Below are 14,473 nucleotides of genomic sequence, written 5' to 3' on the forward strand. Positions count from 1 at the left end.
AAAAATGATTAAATGCAAAATTGGATAAATCCAACAATTAATTTTAAAAATATATAAAAATTCTATAAGCACATTGGACTTTCATAAAAGAAAGAATACAAATCATGTTATAAAATAAATATTTTATTACCTCATCTTTGATTTGTTTATCGCTAGTGCAGTTGAGTACATCATGAACAGTAGTTCCGATTTCTAAAGCTTGATTTTTGCCGCTTTCACAAGCCCATATTATCAATATTGTCTTTCCAAGAAAAAACATCGTGCTTAAAACGAAATATTCGTAAAAGAGTTGTTGTTTAAAAGAGATTGTTGATAAACCTTCTCGGTGCATCATTACATAACAGTATAAGTTAAAAGTAATGTCGCCAAAATTCATAATCAGGCTTGCGACAAGCTGTACACTAAAAATTATATTTAGCCTTTGTACTGTATCGCTGATCGTCAAATACTGCTTTTGCAGGACCTTGAGTTCTATCAGCAGGAACGAAGATCTCTGTTTGTAATTGACCAACTCAAAGAGTTTAGTTGCATCACTGACCATCAGCTTTTGCAGAGTTATCAAATTGTCATTTATTCTCTTGAAACAGGCTTTTATTATACAAACACAATTAACATACATCATATCCGCTTGAAGTACTAGCAAAGTGACGTACGTTAGAGAAAATGTAAGAAAAAAATTAAAATTAACTATGCTATAAAATGTTATTACGCCTATAGCTGCATAAAAGAAACTGAAAATATCTTTAGTATAGATCAACCAGGAAAGCTTCTGATACGATTCCGTAGGTAGTCTTGATGAGATCTTCGCTATGGTCTGAAGTAGACGCATTCGCGGACCATTCAAAATATGCGTGACAACTACTATGATACTGCCGAGTCCGTAGTAGAAAGTACGTTCGAGAGTTTTAGGCATATCTATCATATCACTCCTTGCAGAAATGTTCATGTCATATATCAATATCAATACGCGAATACAACAAACATACACAACAATGGTCGATACAATGAATAACGGTTTGGACAACTTGAAAGTCATATTATTTATTCTATACGGAAATATTCCCAGAATGCGGCAAAAAATGAAGCAAGGGTACATCAAGGAATAAAAATCCGTGGCGTAAAATAGCCACCAGTTTTTCGGTATTTTGTTTTTAACTTGTCTTTGGATTGTCAATAAATAATTGTACATGTTGATCTCGATATTATAGAAAATTTCAATTTAAGTCACAAACTTATAAAAACTGAAACTTATAAAGACTAAAACTTATTAATTTTAGCAATAATACACGTGCTTTTTAAATGTAATTTTTAAATTTGTCTTTTAACGAGAAATGTGCAATGTAAGCTTCGTTGTCACTTATGTGACAAGTTTAGTATAAAACTGCAAACAGTTGTTTATTCGAGCAACTAGATAAAAGTCAAGATTACTTGTTTTGTTATTTGTTAAGTAACCATAGTATTTTTCGATTGTCTCTTCAATTGTCTCTCTTGGGATACAATGTTATATATCATAATGATACACGATTATTGCAGTATCAATTATATATTAACTCTTGTATACGTATGCAAAACAGAAAATATTGACAGTATATTATCTATATCAATAGTTAAAAGATCCATTAATAATATGTCTCAACGACTAATTTTTTTATTTATCATGTTCCATGTAGTAGAAATATTTTATACATGGCGTGAAAATGCACTCAAACTCTTAGATATCACAAAATAACATATTCAAAAAAATAAATAAAATTTATGGAGTTTTAAGAAGGCTTTATAATTATGATGTTAAAGCATTTCCAAACGACGTTATGTCAATATTTTTTTATGGGCATTATTAAATGACATTACATGATTTTTATTGTATAATGTGATCCATTTAATTAATTTGTATATAAAAGTACCAAGAAAAAATTATCAAAAATTTTAAGTCTTGGAGATATTTTATATTTTATTCTGTTAAACATAAAATATTTTATAAACTGACATTTAATTTTAATAATCGTACTTTGATACTTTTATGCACAAAATAATGAAATGAATTAATTAGTGTAAAAAATGTAATTGTTTTTCAAAACATATTATTTTAATATATAATAAATTGCATCACTTTTCTAAAAAAGAATTACATATTTATATATTATATGCAAGTGTCATTTATCATTACCTAGAAAATAGAAATTTGTAAGATATTAGTTAACGATAAAAAAAAATTGTACTTTTAAAAATTTCATAACAGAGAAAATTATTATCTAATTATTATCTATAATATAATTTGAAATATTAAGTATACCTACATATTTGTATACTCAGCATATATAAATATAAGTTTAATTTGTAACCTAAAATTAACATCAACTTCATAATTAATTTGTTCTTATTTTAATTTAAACAAATTAAAAACTAGATTAAATATTTGACGAATATAACTTGTTCAGAATAATATTTTTAAAAAATATATTTATTACTTTTTGTGCGATACAAATAGATAAAATATTAATATTTTATTTATATATTATGTAATATACATATATCATAATGTGTCTATATGTATATGAGTTATAAGGATTTATTACATCTTTTTAAATATATGTAAAATTTTTTCATATAACTACCAAATATTCAGTGATTATATTTTAGTAGCAATGATGACAAAATTATAAGTAATATTCGAAAATACTTTTATTTAGATATCTGTTTATTTTTAGATATCTGTTTTAATTAGACCTTAATTAAAACATAATATTGTGTATCGCTTTTTCGTTGCAAGAATTTATGATGTTTAAAAATTGTATTAAAATGAACACGTATGTTGTAACGTTGCCCACTACCTAAAAACAAAAGATTATTAAATATTAAAAGATTCTAATTATATTCTAAGATATCTAATTAATACAATCAAATGAAATCAATCACTCACTGCAGCAAAAAATGACGCATCCACAGTAAAAACCTTGGCGGAAAATGTATTAGTACGATGCAATATATGTAAGGAAAACAGCTTCAACTATAACGTTCGATCATACAATGATTAAATACAAAATTGGGTAAAGCCAATAATTTTGTACAAGTTTATATAAAAGTTGTATAAGTATATTAGACACGTTAATAAAAAAAAATTATGTTAAATGTTCTTTTTACCTCGTTTTTAATTTGCTTATCACTGGTGCAATTAAGCACATCATGAATGATTGTGCCGATTTCTAAAGCTTGTTTTTTGCCAGTTTCGCAAGCCCACGTTAAGAAGATTGTCTTAATAAAAAAGAATACCATCCACATGACGAAGTATTTGTGAAAGAGCTGTTTTTCTGTAGGTATTATGAACATACTTTGTTGCATCAATACGTAATAGTACAAGTTAAAAACGATGTCACCAAAATGCATAATTATGGTTGCCACAAGCTGTAGACTGAAAATCATGTTTAACATCTGTACTGTATCGCTGACCTCGAAATACTGTTTTTGCAGAACCTTGAGCTTCAGCAACAGGAATGATCTTCTGTGCTCGTGATTAATCAATCCCAAGTGATTCGCATCATTAATCACGAGTGTTTTCATATTTATCAAATTATCATTTATTCTCTTGAAACATGCTTTTAATATACAAACACAATTAACGTACATCATGTTCATTTGAAGTACTAGCAAATTGATGTGCGTTATAGAAAATGCGAAAAGAACGTCGACATTTATTTTAGTATCAAGTATTATTATAAATATGGGTACATAAAGAAAACTGAAAATATCTTTGGCATGGATTAGCCAGGACAACTTCTGATACGATTTCGTGGGCAGTGTAGATGAGATCTTCGCTATGGTCTGAAGTAAATGCATTCGTGGACTAGTCAAAATATGCGTGACTATTGTTATGAAAATGCTAAGCGCATAATAAAAGTTACAATGGATTTTTCTGGGTATGTCTGCCATGTCGATTTTTCCAGAAACGTTTACATTATATATCACTATCAATACGCGAATACAACAAACGTACACAATGATGGCTGATAAAATGACTAACGGTTTGGAAATCTCGAAAGACGTAGCGTTGATTCTATACGGAAATATTCCCAGAATGCGGCAAAAAGTAAAGCATGGATACATCAAGGTATGAAAATCCGTGGCATGAAACAGCCGCCAATTTTTTGGTATTTTGCTTTCAGCTTGTTTTTGAATTTTCGTTAAAAAGCTAAACATGATGATCCAAATATTATAGAGAATCTCAATCTAAATTATAGAATTACACAATCTAAAGTTAATTTATTATATATTTGTATATTAGAATGTGTATGTTTCTTTAAATGTAATCCTTGAATTTGTATTTTAACGATAAATGAGCAATGTAATAAAAAACTTTCGTTTTCTTCACTTATACCTGGCAAGTTTAAATTTAAAACTGCAAATGAGTACTGTATTCAGTAATGAAGTAGAAGTCAAAATTACTCATTTTGTTACTTATTAGGTAACCATGACACTCTTTAATTGCTATGTCTCTCTTGGGATGCAATGTAATATATCATAATGATACACAGTTATTGCAATATCAGCAATAGGTCAACTCTTGTATGCAAATGAGAAACAAAAAGTATCGATTGCATAATATCTATTTCAATAGCTTAGATTTATTAATAATATCTTTAGTAATAGTAGTAATGACAAAGAAGCAGATGGGATTAAAGTCCCCAATGTTACCTAGATCTAAGAAATATCTCTGTAGCCTTTTATTGATTTTAAGGTAAACTCAGTCCCAATTTAGTGTTATGTAGCTTGCCATCCTTTGGCAAGCTACATGTTACAGAAACTGCTCATCCTTTTTCCCTCTAGATCCTGAACTCAGAAAACTTGCAGCCGCAGTAAGGAGACCACATAATTATGATATTGATTTATTTATAAATAGCATCATTATCGAAATGTTTTTGTACATACCATTTTTTTAAATGACATTATATGATTCCTTTTTACAAAATATAATTTTCTTATTCAATTTGTATATATAAAAGTATTAAAATAATGTTTCAATCAAAGATTTTAAATCTACGAGATATTTAATATTTCATTCTGTCATATTCAGATATAAAACGTATATCTGTAGCTGTAGACTAAACGTGAACTATTTATTTCTTAAAAGTTATATATTGATATTTTTATACACAAAACAAAATAAATCATTTGCCGTATAGAAATTATAATTATAATAAATAAATTATAATTAATATTGTTGTTTTTCAAAAATATGTATAAACTTATCTATTACGTAATTTTTTCTTTAAGATAACTTTAGATCTATATACAGGTTCGATAATAATCGAATCACCTTTCGTGATCGAACAGGTGTCGATATGTAACTGATATCGGCTAGATATTTAATTTTAATTTATATTTAATTTTAATTTTAATAGAAGAAGAATTAAAATATCATTTATATATTATATTTAATAAATCTATTTTTAATGATATTTCTAAAAAACGTTTTTATTATTTTTATATGATACAGTATAAATAAATGAAATATTAAACTTTTATATATATATATATATATATATATATAAATGTATACAAGTCATTTTATACAACTGCATAGCATTTCATGATTATATTTTTCTAACAATGATAAAAAAATCATTTTTAATACAATACAAATTATGAAAATATTTTTCTTCAGCTTCTCTAGATTTTTTAATAAAATAATGTCATTGTACAGTTTGCGATTTATCATCATAAAACCATTATTATAAAACTATTGTTAATATTATTATTAGTAGTAATGTCAACAATGATTGGATGATTACTCGTAAATACAATTTTAAAAGAAATATCTATGAAAGCCTAAAAAATGAGGCTCAAAGATGAAAATACATAATAGTCTATGTCATTTTTTCACTATAATATTTCGATATGTTTAAAAATTGCATTAAGATTCACATGTGGTGATGTTACGTACTATAGACAAAAAAGTAAAATATATATTTATATATATTTGAAAATATTTATATTTTTGAATATTTTTATTTGTTTAGTTGCTTATATATTTTAATTAGACTTAATCGTTCGTCATTTCTGCCTTGCAAGAATTCGTTATGTTTAAAAATTGCATTAAAATTAATAAGTACGTTGTAACGTTACCCACTATCTAAAAAGAAAATATTAAATTATTAAAATATTAAAAAGTTTGCATTTAGTTAATACAATTAAATGTTAATACAATTAAAAACATCAATCACTTACTGAGGCAAAAAATGACGCATCCACAGTAAAAACCTTAGCGGAAAATATGTTACTGCGATGCAATATATGCAAGGAAAACAGCTTCAACTATAATGTCCGATTACACAATAATTAAATATAGGATTAGATAAACACAACAATTTTTGTTCAATGTATAAGTATATTGGACATATATAAGCATTGGTTTATGAAAAAATTATGTTAAATGTTTTAATACCTCATCTTTGATTTGTTTATCACTGGTGCAATTAAGTACGTCATGAACGGAAGTGCCGATTTCTGAAGCTTGTTTTTTGCCACTTTCGCAAGCCCAAATTATTAATATTATCTTTGTAAAAAAGAACAGCATGAACAGAACAAGATATATGTAAAAGACTTGTTTTTTAACAGGCATTATTATCACAATTTCTCGTTGCGCCAGTATGTAATAGTATAAGTGAAAAGTGATGTCAGCAAAAGTCATAATTATAGTTGCGATAAGCTGTAGATTAAAATTCATATTCACCATCTGCACTGTATCGCTAATCATGAGATACTGCTTTTGCAAGGTCTTGAGCTTCTGCAGCAGCAGAGAATTTCTTTGGTCGTGATTGATCAATCCCAAGTGATGGGTTGTATTATTAACCACGAGCATTTGCATATTTACCAAATTGTCATTTATTCTCTCGAAGCATGCTTTTAATAGACAAACACAATTAATGTACATCATATTTATTTGATATACTACTAGGTTAATATGTATTACGGAAAACGTGAGAAAGATATCAGAATTTATAAAAATTGATGTTGAAATTAAAAATATATAAATGGCATCAAATATATCTTTGGCGTGGATCAACCAGGACAACTTTCGATACGATTCCATGGGAAGTTTTGATGAGATCTTCTCTATGGCCTGAAGTAAACGCATTCGTGGACCACTCAAAATATGCGTGACTACTGCTATGAAACTGCTGAGTGCGTAGTAGAAACTAATTTCGATATTTTTGGGCATGTCTGTCATGTCCATTCTACTAGAAGTGTTCAAGTCATATATCATTATCAATACGCGAATACAACAAACGTACACAATGATGGTCGATACAATGAATAACGGTTTGGACAACTTGAAAGTTGTATTATTCATTCTATACGGAAATATTCCCAGAATGCGGCACAAGATGAAGCAAGGATACATCAAAGAATGAAAATCCGTAGCGTGAAACAGCCACCAGTTTTTCACCATTTTGCTTTCAGCTCGTTTTTAAATTTTCGATGAATAACTGAACATGTCCAAATATTATGAAGAATTTCAATCTAAATCATAGAATTATACAATCTAAATTTAGCAATATATTTTAGCACTAATGCATTTCTCTACACTTAATCTTTAAATTTGTCTTTTAACAAATGTACAATGTAATTTTCATTGTCGCTTGACACCTGGCAAGTTTAACTTTAAAACTGCGAACAATTGCTGTATTGAGCAACTAAATAAAAGGTTTTGTTACTCTTTAGGTAACCATGACGCTTCAATTACTACGTGTCTCTCTTGAGATATAATATATATTGATAATGATGCAGTTATTGTAATGTATGCAAATGTAAAATAAAAAATATTGATGTTATAATATCTATATCAGTAATTTAAAAATTCTTTAATGTTTTTATTAATAGTAATAGTAGTAGAGAACGAAGTGAGACTAAAGTCTCTACATCTATAATGTTTCTCCGTGATTCTATTGATTGATTTTAAAAGTAAAGTTGATAATCCCAGTTTAGTGTTGAGTACAATTATGAGACTCATTTTCTTTTTCTTTAGGTCTTTAGATTGAAAATCGTGCGCTAAAGAAATCACACATTTTGATATCGATTTATTTACAAATGGGGCAAAGATTTCATAAATATTATTTGTTTAAATAACAACATATAATTTTTTTTATAATGTAATCCCTTTAGTCAGTTTGTATATAAAAATATTAAAAAGAGGTTATCATGAATTTTAAATCTACAAAACGTTTTTTATTTTATTTTATAATTCGAATATTCTATTCATAATTCAATATAAAACATATAATATTCTGTAGCTATTTATTTCTTAAAAATATATGGAATGCGGAGTGTCTTTTGAAATTGTGGTATAAAGTTAAGAGAAGAATCTTATTGGTCTTCAAATTTTATATTATAGATCTTCTCTTATAGATTTATCTTAAAAAGAATTAAAAAATATAATCAAAATTTATAATGTCGTTAATGTAATAAAAAAATTATAATTTCGATCAAAATTTAAAGCTCTTTGATATGCATCCGAATGTGGTGTATTCATTGCACATTCTGCTTGCACATTCCGCTGTATAAATAAATTATCACTAATAATTCCAAAACAAATCATAAGACATTATCAAAAATTATATTTGAAATATTCAGTATACATATGTTTGTTTGAAATATATAATCCAAATTTTATTATGAATAATATTTAAAAAAAAATAATTTTTTTATGTTTGCATTCTATTCACTGTTAAATTTTTTTAATTGTTATTGAGACAAAGCTTATTTTGTCTTTCATTTGTATTTATGTTATTAAATTGTTACTTGAATAAAACATGTATTATATATATTATGCACTTAATTTTCTTTTGTGGATTTAAGATTATATTGACTTACATTATAATAGATTTATATATATATATATAATTTTATAATAACAATAACAATATATTTTTAATAAATCCAAAGTGACATATTTTACAAGCTTATTTATTATAATCTAAGAATATACATAAAAAAGCAAAATATAATAGATTTTTGCTATTTTATATTAAAATGTATGCCATTTCTTCAACATTTTCTCTCAGTATTCATATATTATATGTATATTTATGTTTATATGTATACATTATATACATATATATTTTTATATATGTATATATTTGCCTAATATTAAAAAGAGTACACATAATATTTCAAAATATACGTATTTAATCAATTTTTAATCAATTTTTAAATTTATTTTTAATAATAATCTTTATTAATTTTTTGTTTATGTAACATGGTTTTTAATTTTTTCATTGCAAGAGTGTTCGGCAATTAAAAATTGTACCAAAATTAATAGATATGTAGTAATATTACCCACCATCTACAATTAAAATCATAAATATAAACAATACTTAATTAATTAAAACAAATAGTCAATTACTTACTGCAGTAAGAAGCATTGCATCAATTATTACACCTTTTGTAGAGAATATATTTTTGCGATGCAATATTTGCAAAGAAAACTGCTGCAACTGTGAAAAATTACATTACAGATTTAAATACAAAGTAAAGAATATATTAATAAACAAAATAATTTAAAAAAACAGTTAAGTTTTAATATTTTAATTACCTCATTTTTTATTTGCTCATCTGTAATACTGTTGAGCACTTTGTGAACAGTACTGCCAATTTTCATAGCTTCATCCATGCCAGTCTCACAAGTCCATCCTATTAATATTATTTTTATGCAATAATATATGACAGATATAATCAACATTATATCATAGAACTGGTGGTTCAAGTTGCTTAATATCATCTCAACCTTCCAATGCACTATACCATAGTATAATAGAAAAGTAATCTGGACGAAAGTCAAAATTATGGTAGCAAGGAGATGCAGACTGAAAACCTTGTTTAACATCTGTACCGTCTCGCTAATCATTAAATGTTGATCTCTCAAAGTTTTGATTTCTGTCAGCAAAAATGAATTTTTTTGCTTATGATAGGTCTGCCTCGAAAGACGCGGTTCATCATTTACCATCAGCTCTTGCAGATTTGTCAGATTTTTATTAATTTCCTTGAAACAGGCTTTTAATACACAAACACAATTTACATATAGCATATCCATCTGAAATACCAACAAGACGAAATACGACTCGAGTAAATAATCCATATCTATCATGATATAATATAATGACATTTGCGTAATTAAAAAAAGAAAACCAAAAATATCTTTAGCATGGATTATTGTAGACAATTTTTGATACAATTCAGGAGGCAATCTCGAAGATATTTTCATTATGCTTTGGAGCAAGTGCATTCGTGGACCACTCGTAACGTATGTAACAATCGCAGAGAAACCACTAAGTATATAAAAAATGTTATTTTCAAGAGTTTCAGGTACACTTTTGTATTTTATTGTTTTACTAATATCAATCATATAGAGCACTATCAACTCGTAAATGCAAAATACACATATTATTACGGTAGACAGAATGTAACGCTGTTTGGAATTTTCGAAAGTTGAACCATTGATTTTGTATGGAAATATTCCGAGAATATTACATAAGATGAAGCAAGGATACATTAACGATTGAAAATCTGTTGCATGAAATAGTTTCCATTTTCTCCACTCGTACTTAGCACGTTCTCGGAACTTTGATAATAGACAGAACATTATCAGTAGAATTCATATACAACAGTTTATAGAGTACACTATTAAAAAATTATTCTCATAGCATGTTAGCATTAATGTCAGTTTTATTATAAAAAAATTTTTCTATTTATAACAAATATATAATACGGATTCTTCGTTTCTCTTAATCTGACAAGTTTCAGTTCAAGACTGCGAGCGATTTTAATTTCGAAACTATACTTAAGAATTCAGGTGTTAGTCATAATGTAACCATAGTGCTCTTCGATCGGCAATTATCTTTCCTTAGAGTCTAGAATAAATGGAATAGAGTATAATTGCTGCAACCTATTATTATGAATAATATAGCATCAAAAATAAAATGAAGGATTAATTTCTTTTTTATTTCGTTTTTTATTTATTACATATCAGTTAATAAGATACTAAAATCATTCTTAAACAAAATCTAATATGTTATTCCTAGAGAAATTCTGAAACTTTAATTAAATAATTTCTTATGCAGTAAAAATAGACTTAAAATGATTCTGATTTAATGATATGTAAATTAATAATGTATTAAACTAATTTTACTTTAACTTACTCTAACTTATTAATTTTTTTATATATTTTATAATGTTTGATATAATTCTTTATGTAAAATTTTAGTTAACAATTCATTATTTCAATTAAAGTCATCTAATAGTAAGATCATCTATATTATCTTACACATTTCATACACATTATATAATTAATTATAATCATAATTGTATAAAATTTTGTAAGTTTATTAAAACATAATAAATTAAACTTAATTCTTTTACATTTCGTATCAATATATTTGAAAATTATGCTGGTTTGAAAAACAATGACATTGATGTAAAAGTATATGTATATAGTATATAATGTGATGATAATAAAATTAATTGTAAGAATAATGTTATTGATTAGGATTAATCTAACTATTTATCTAAAGAGTTAAAATTTATCTATGCAATCTTTTTCATGAAATTTTTAGCGTTTGTTTATATATCTATATTATCTAAACTACTTATTACTATATATAAGATGGTTAAAATTCAAAGATATTATTTTTTTATAGCATATAATGAAAAATATAAGCAGAAAGCATCAATATTATCATGACAATTTATCGATAACATTTTTTAACAGAATTTCGTATAATCATCTTTAACAAAAAAAACTCGAAAAATAAGAAAATATTTAACAAGTTGTTTCAGCGGTTCTTAAAATTTTATTAAGTATTATATAATATATATTATATAATATAATATTTTTAAGAAATTAATTTTTTTACATTTATTGCACTATTTATTGCTATAATTTTTACTAATTGCTATCATATTGAAATAAAGCTTAATTTTGTTTTTTATTTGAATCTATATTATTAAATGCTATTTGAATGGAATGTATATTATATACTTTACTCTTTTTCTCTATGTATTTATAATTATACTAGCTTAATATAATATTATAACTTATTATTATGGTTATTATAATAGATTTATATGATCTTAATAATAAAAAAAACAGTAACAATTATTTAATGAGATCAAAACAACATTAATAGCATTTTACAGGCTTATTTATTATAATTTATGAATACACATAAGAAAACAAAATATATTAGATTTTTGCTACTTAATCTTAACATATGAAAGTTTATCTCCGTATTTTTACATATATTTTTATGTATGCATATATTTCGTAGATGTTAAACAGAGAGAGATTTAAAAATATATTTATTTAATTAATTTTATATAATAATTTTTTTTAACTTTTTTTCTTATGTAACATAATTTGCAAATTTTTCATTGCAAGAGTGTTCGGTAATTAAAAATTGTACTAAAATTAATATGTAGTAATATTACCCATTATCTACAATTGAAATCATAGATAGAAACAATACATATTATAATTAATTGAAGCAAATAATCCACCGCAGTAAGAAACGTATCAATTAAACTTTTTGTAGAGAATGTAATTTTGCGATGCAATATTTGCAAAGAAAACAGCTGTAACTGTAAAAAATTACATTACAAATTTAAATACATGCAAAGAATATATTAATAAATAAATTAATTTTAGAAAAACAGACAGTTAAATTTTAATATTTCAATTACCTCTCATCTTTTATTTGTTTATCCATAATACTGTTTTGCACTTTGTGAACACTATTACCGAGTTTTATAGCTTCATTCATGCCAATCTCATAAGCCCATCCTATTAACATTATTTTTATACAATAATATATGACAGTTATAACCCAACAATATACAACTGGTGGTTCAAATTGCTTAATAACATCTTGACTTTCAAATGCACTATATGGTAGTACAATATAAAAGTAATCTCGACGAAAGTCAAAATTATGAGTAGTAAGGAGAGGTAGACTGAAAATCGTATTAAGCATCTGCACTGCCTCGCTGATCATCAGTTGTTGTTCTTTCAAAGTCTTGATTTCTGTCAGCAAAAATGAATTTTTATGCCTATGATAGGTCTGTCTCGAAAGATAAGATTCGTCATTTACCATCAGCTCTTATAGACTCAGATTTATATTAATTTCCTTAAAACAGACTTTTAATACATAAACGCAGTTTATATATAGCATATCCATCTGAAATACCAATAAGATGAAATACAGCACAAAAAACTCGTTTAAATTACCATACACAACGAAGATGTGATATAATGACATGTGTCCAACTAAAAAAAACAAGCCAAAAATATCTTTAGTGGATCATTATAGACAATTTTCGATACGATTCGGGTGGCAATTTCGAAGAAGTTTTCATTATGGTTTGGAGCAGGTGCATCTGTGGACCACTTGAAATGAGCACAACAACCACAACTGTTAAGTGTGTAAAAAAATGTTATTTTCAAGAGTTGCAGATAGATTTCTATACTTGAAGAGTTTGATCATAATGTCAATGGTAGAGCACTACTAAATCATAAATGCAAAATATACACATTATAACAGTAGACAGAATGTAGCGCTGTTTGCAAATTTCGAAAATTTAACCATTGATTTTGTACGGAAATATTCCGAAAATATTATACAGAAGGTGAAGCAAGGATACATTAAGGATTGAAAATCCATTGCATGGAATAGTTTCTACACGTTACACTTGACACGTTCTTGGAACTTTAATAATAGATAAAACATTATCAGAATTCGAATATAACAACTTATATCATAGATTACTCTTCCCGAAAATAATTAATCACTGATTAAACATTAATGGATTTTTGGACTATTAAAGTTCTTTCTTTTTATAATAGATGTATTATATAAGATGGAATCTTCGTCTCTACGTCTATACATCAAATTTCAACTGAAAACTGCAAACGGTTTCGATATTGAAACAATACTTAAGGTATTAGTCATAAAATAATCATAATGCTCTTCGATCGGCAATTATTTTCCTTAATGTCTAGGACAAATGGAATAAAATATAATTGCTACAATTAATGGTTATTATAATTATTATAGTTAATATGACATTAACCAAATAAAAAATTAATTTTCTTTATATCGGTGTTACTAAACTTGGGATTATTCTGGAACAAAATCTGATATTATTTCGAAAAAAATTCTCAAACTGTATTTAAACAATTTCTTATTATTTTTATATTAAAAATAGATTCAAAATAATTTAAAATAAATTTATTGATATATGTGTGAATGTGTGTATGTGCACGCGACACACACACACACACACACACACACACACACACACACACACACGCACACACATACATATATATACATATATACATATAATATATTAAATTAATTGGAATAGCAGTTAAATTATTTAAAAAGAAATATTTTTAGGCATATTTATTATACTTTAAGAAGAG

General features: G+C 25.9%; 3 protein-coding genes across 6 annotated transcripts in view; 1 reads left to right on the plus strand and 2 right to left on the minus strand.

Annotated features, from left to right (window-relative positions):
* LOC105423285 (agrin) overlaps positions 1 to 14,473 on the plus strand; it is a 433,811-nt gene that overhangs the window by 243,258 nt on the left and 176,080 nt on the right. The gene's annotated exons all lie outside the window — the stretch shown is intronic.
* On the minus strand, positions 13 to 1,566 carry LOC148935953 (uncharacterized). The gene has a single exon (XM_089079339.1). It carries the CDS (start codon positions 1,187 to 1,189, stop codon positions 44 to 46), a length of 1,146 nt encoding a protein of 381 aa, XP_088935465.1. The 5' UTR covers positions 1,190 to 1,566; the 3' UTR covers positions 13 to 43.
* On the minus strand, positions 9,075 to 11,192 carry LOC112552330 (uncharacterized). Its single transcript, XM_089079250.1, has 3 exons — positions 9,590 to 11,192; positions 9,405 to 9,491; positions 9,075 to 9,340 (listed from the first exon to the last, which is right to left on the minus strand). The coding sequence occupies exons 1-3, from the start codon at positions 10,634 to 10,636 to the stop codon at positions 9,245 to 9,247; spliced, it is 1,230 nt and encodes a 409-aa protein (XP_088935376.1). The 5' UTR covers positions 10,637 to 11,192; the 3' UTR covers positions 9,075 to 9,244.

This window comes from Pogonomyrmex barbatus, unplaced genomic scaffold, assembly GCF_055798465.1.
Source record: "Pogonomyrmex barbatus isolate J1 unplaced genomic scaffold, ASM5579846v1 scaffold3, whole genome shotgun sequence".
NCBI classification, from domain to species: domain Eukaryota; kingdom Metazoa; phylum Arthropoda; class Insecta; order Hymenoptera; family Formicidae; genus Pogonomyrmex; species Pogonomyrmex barbatus.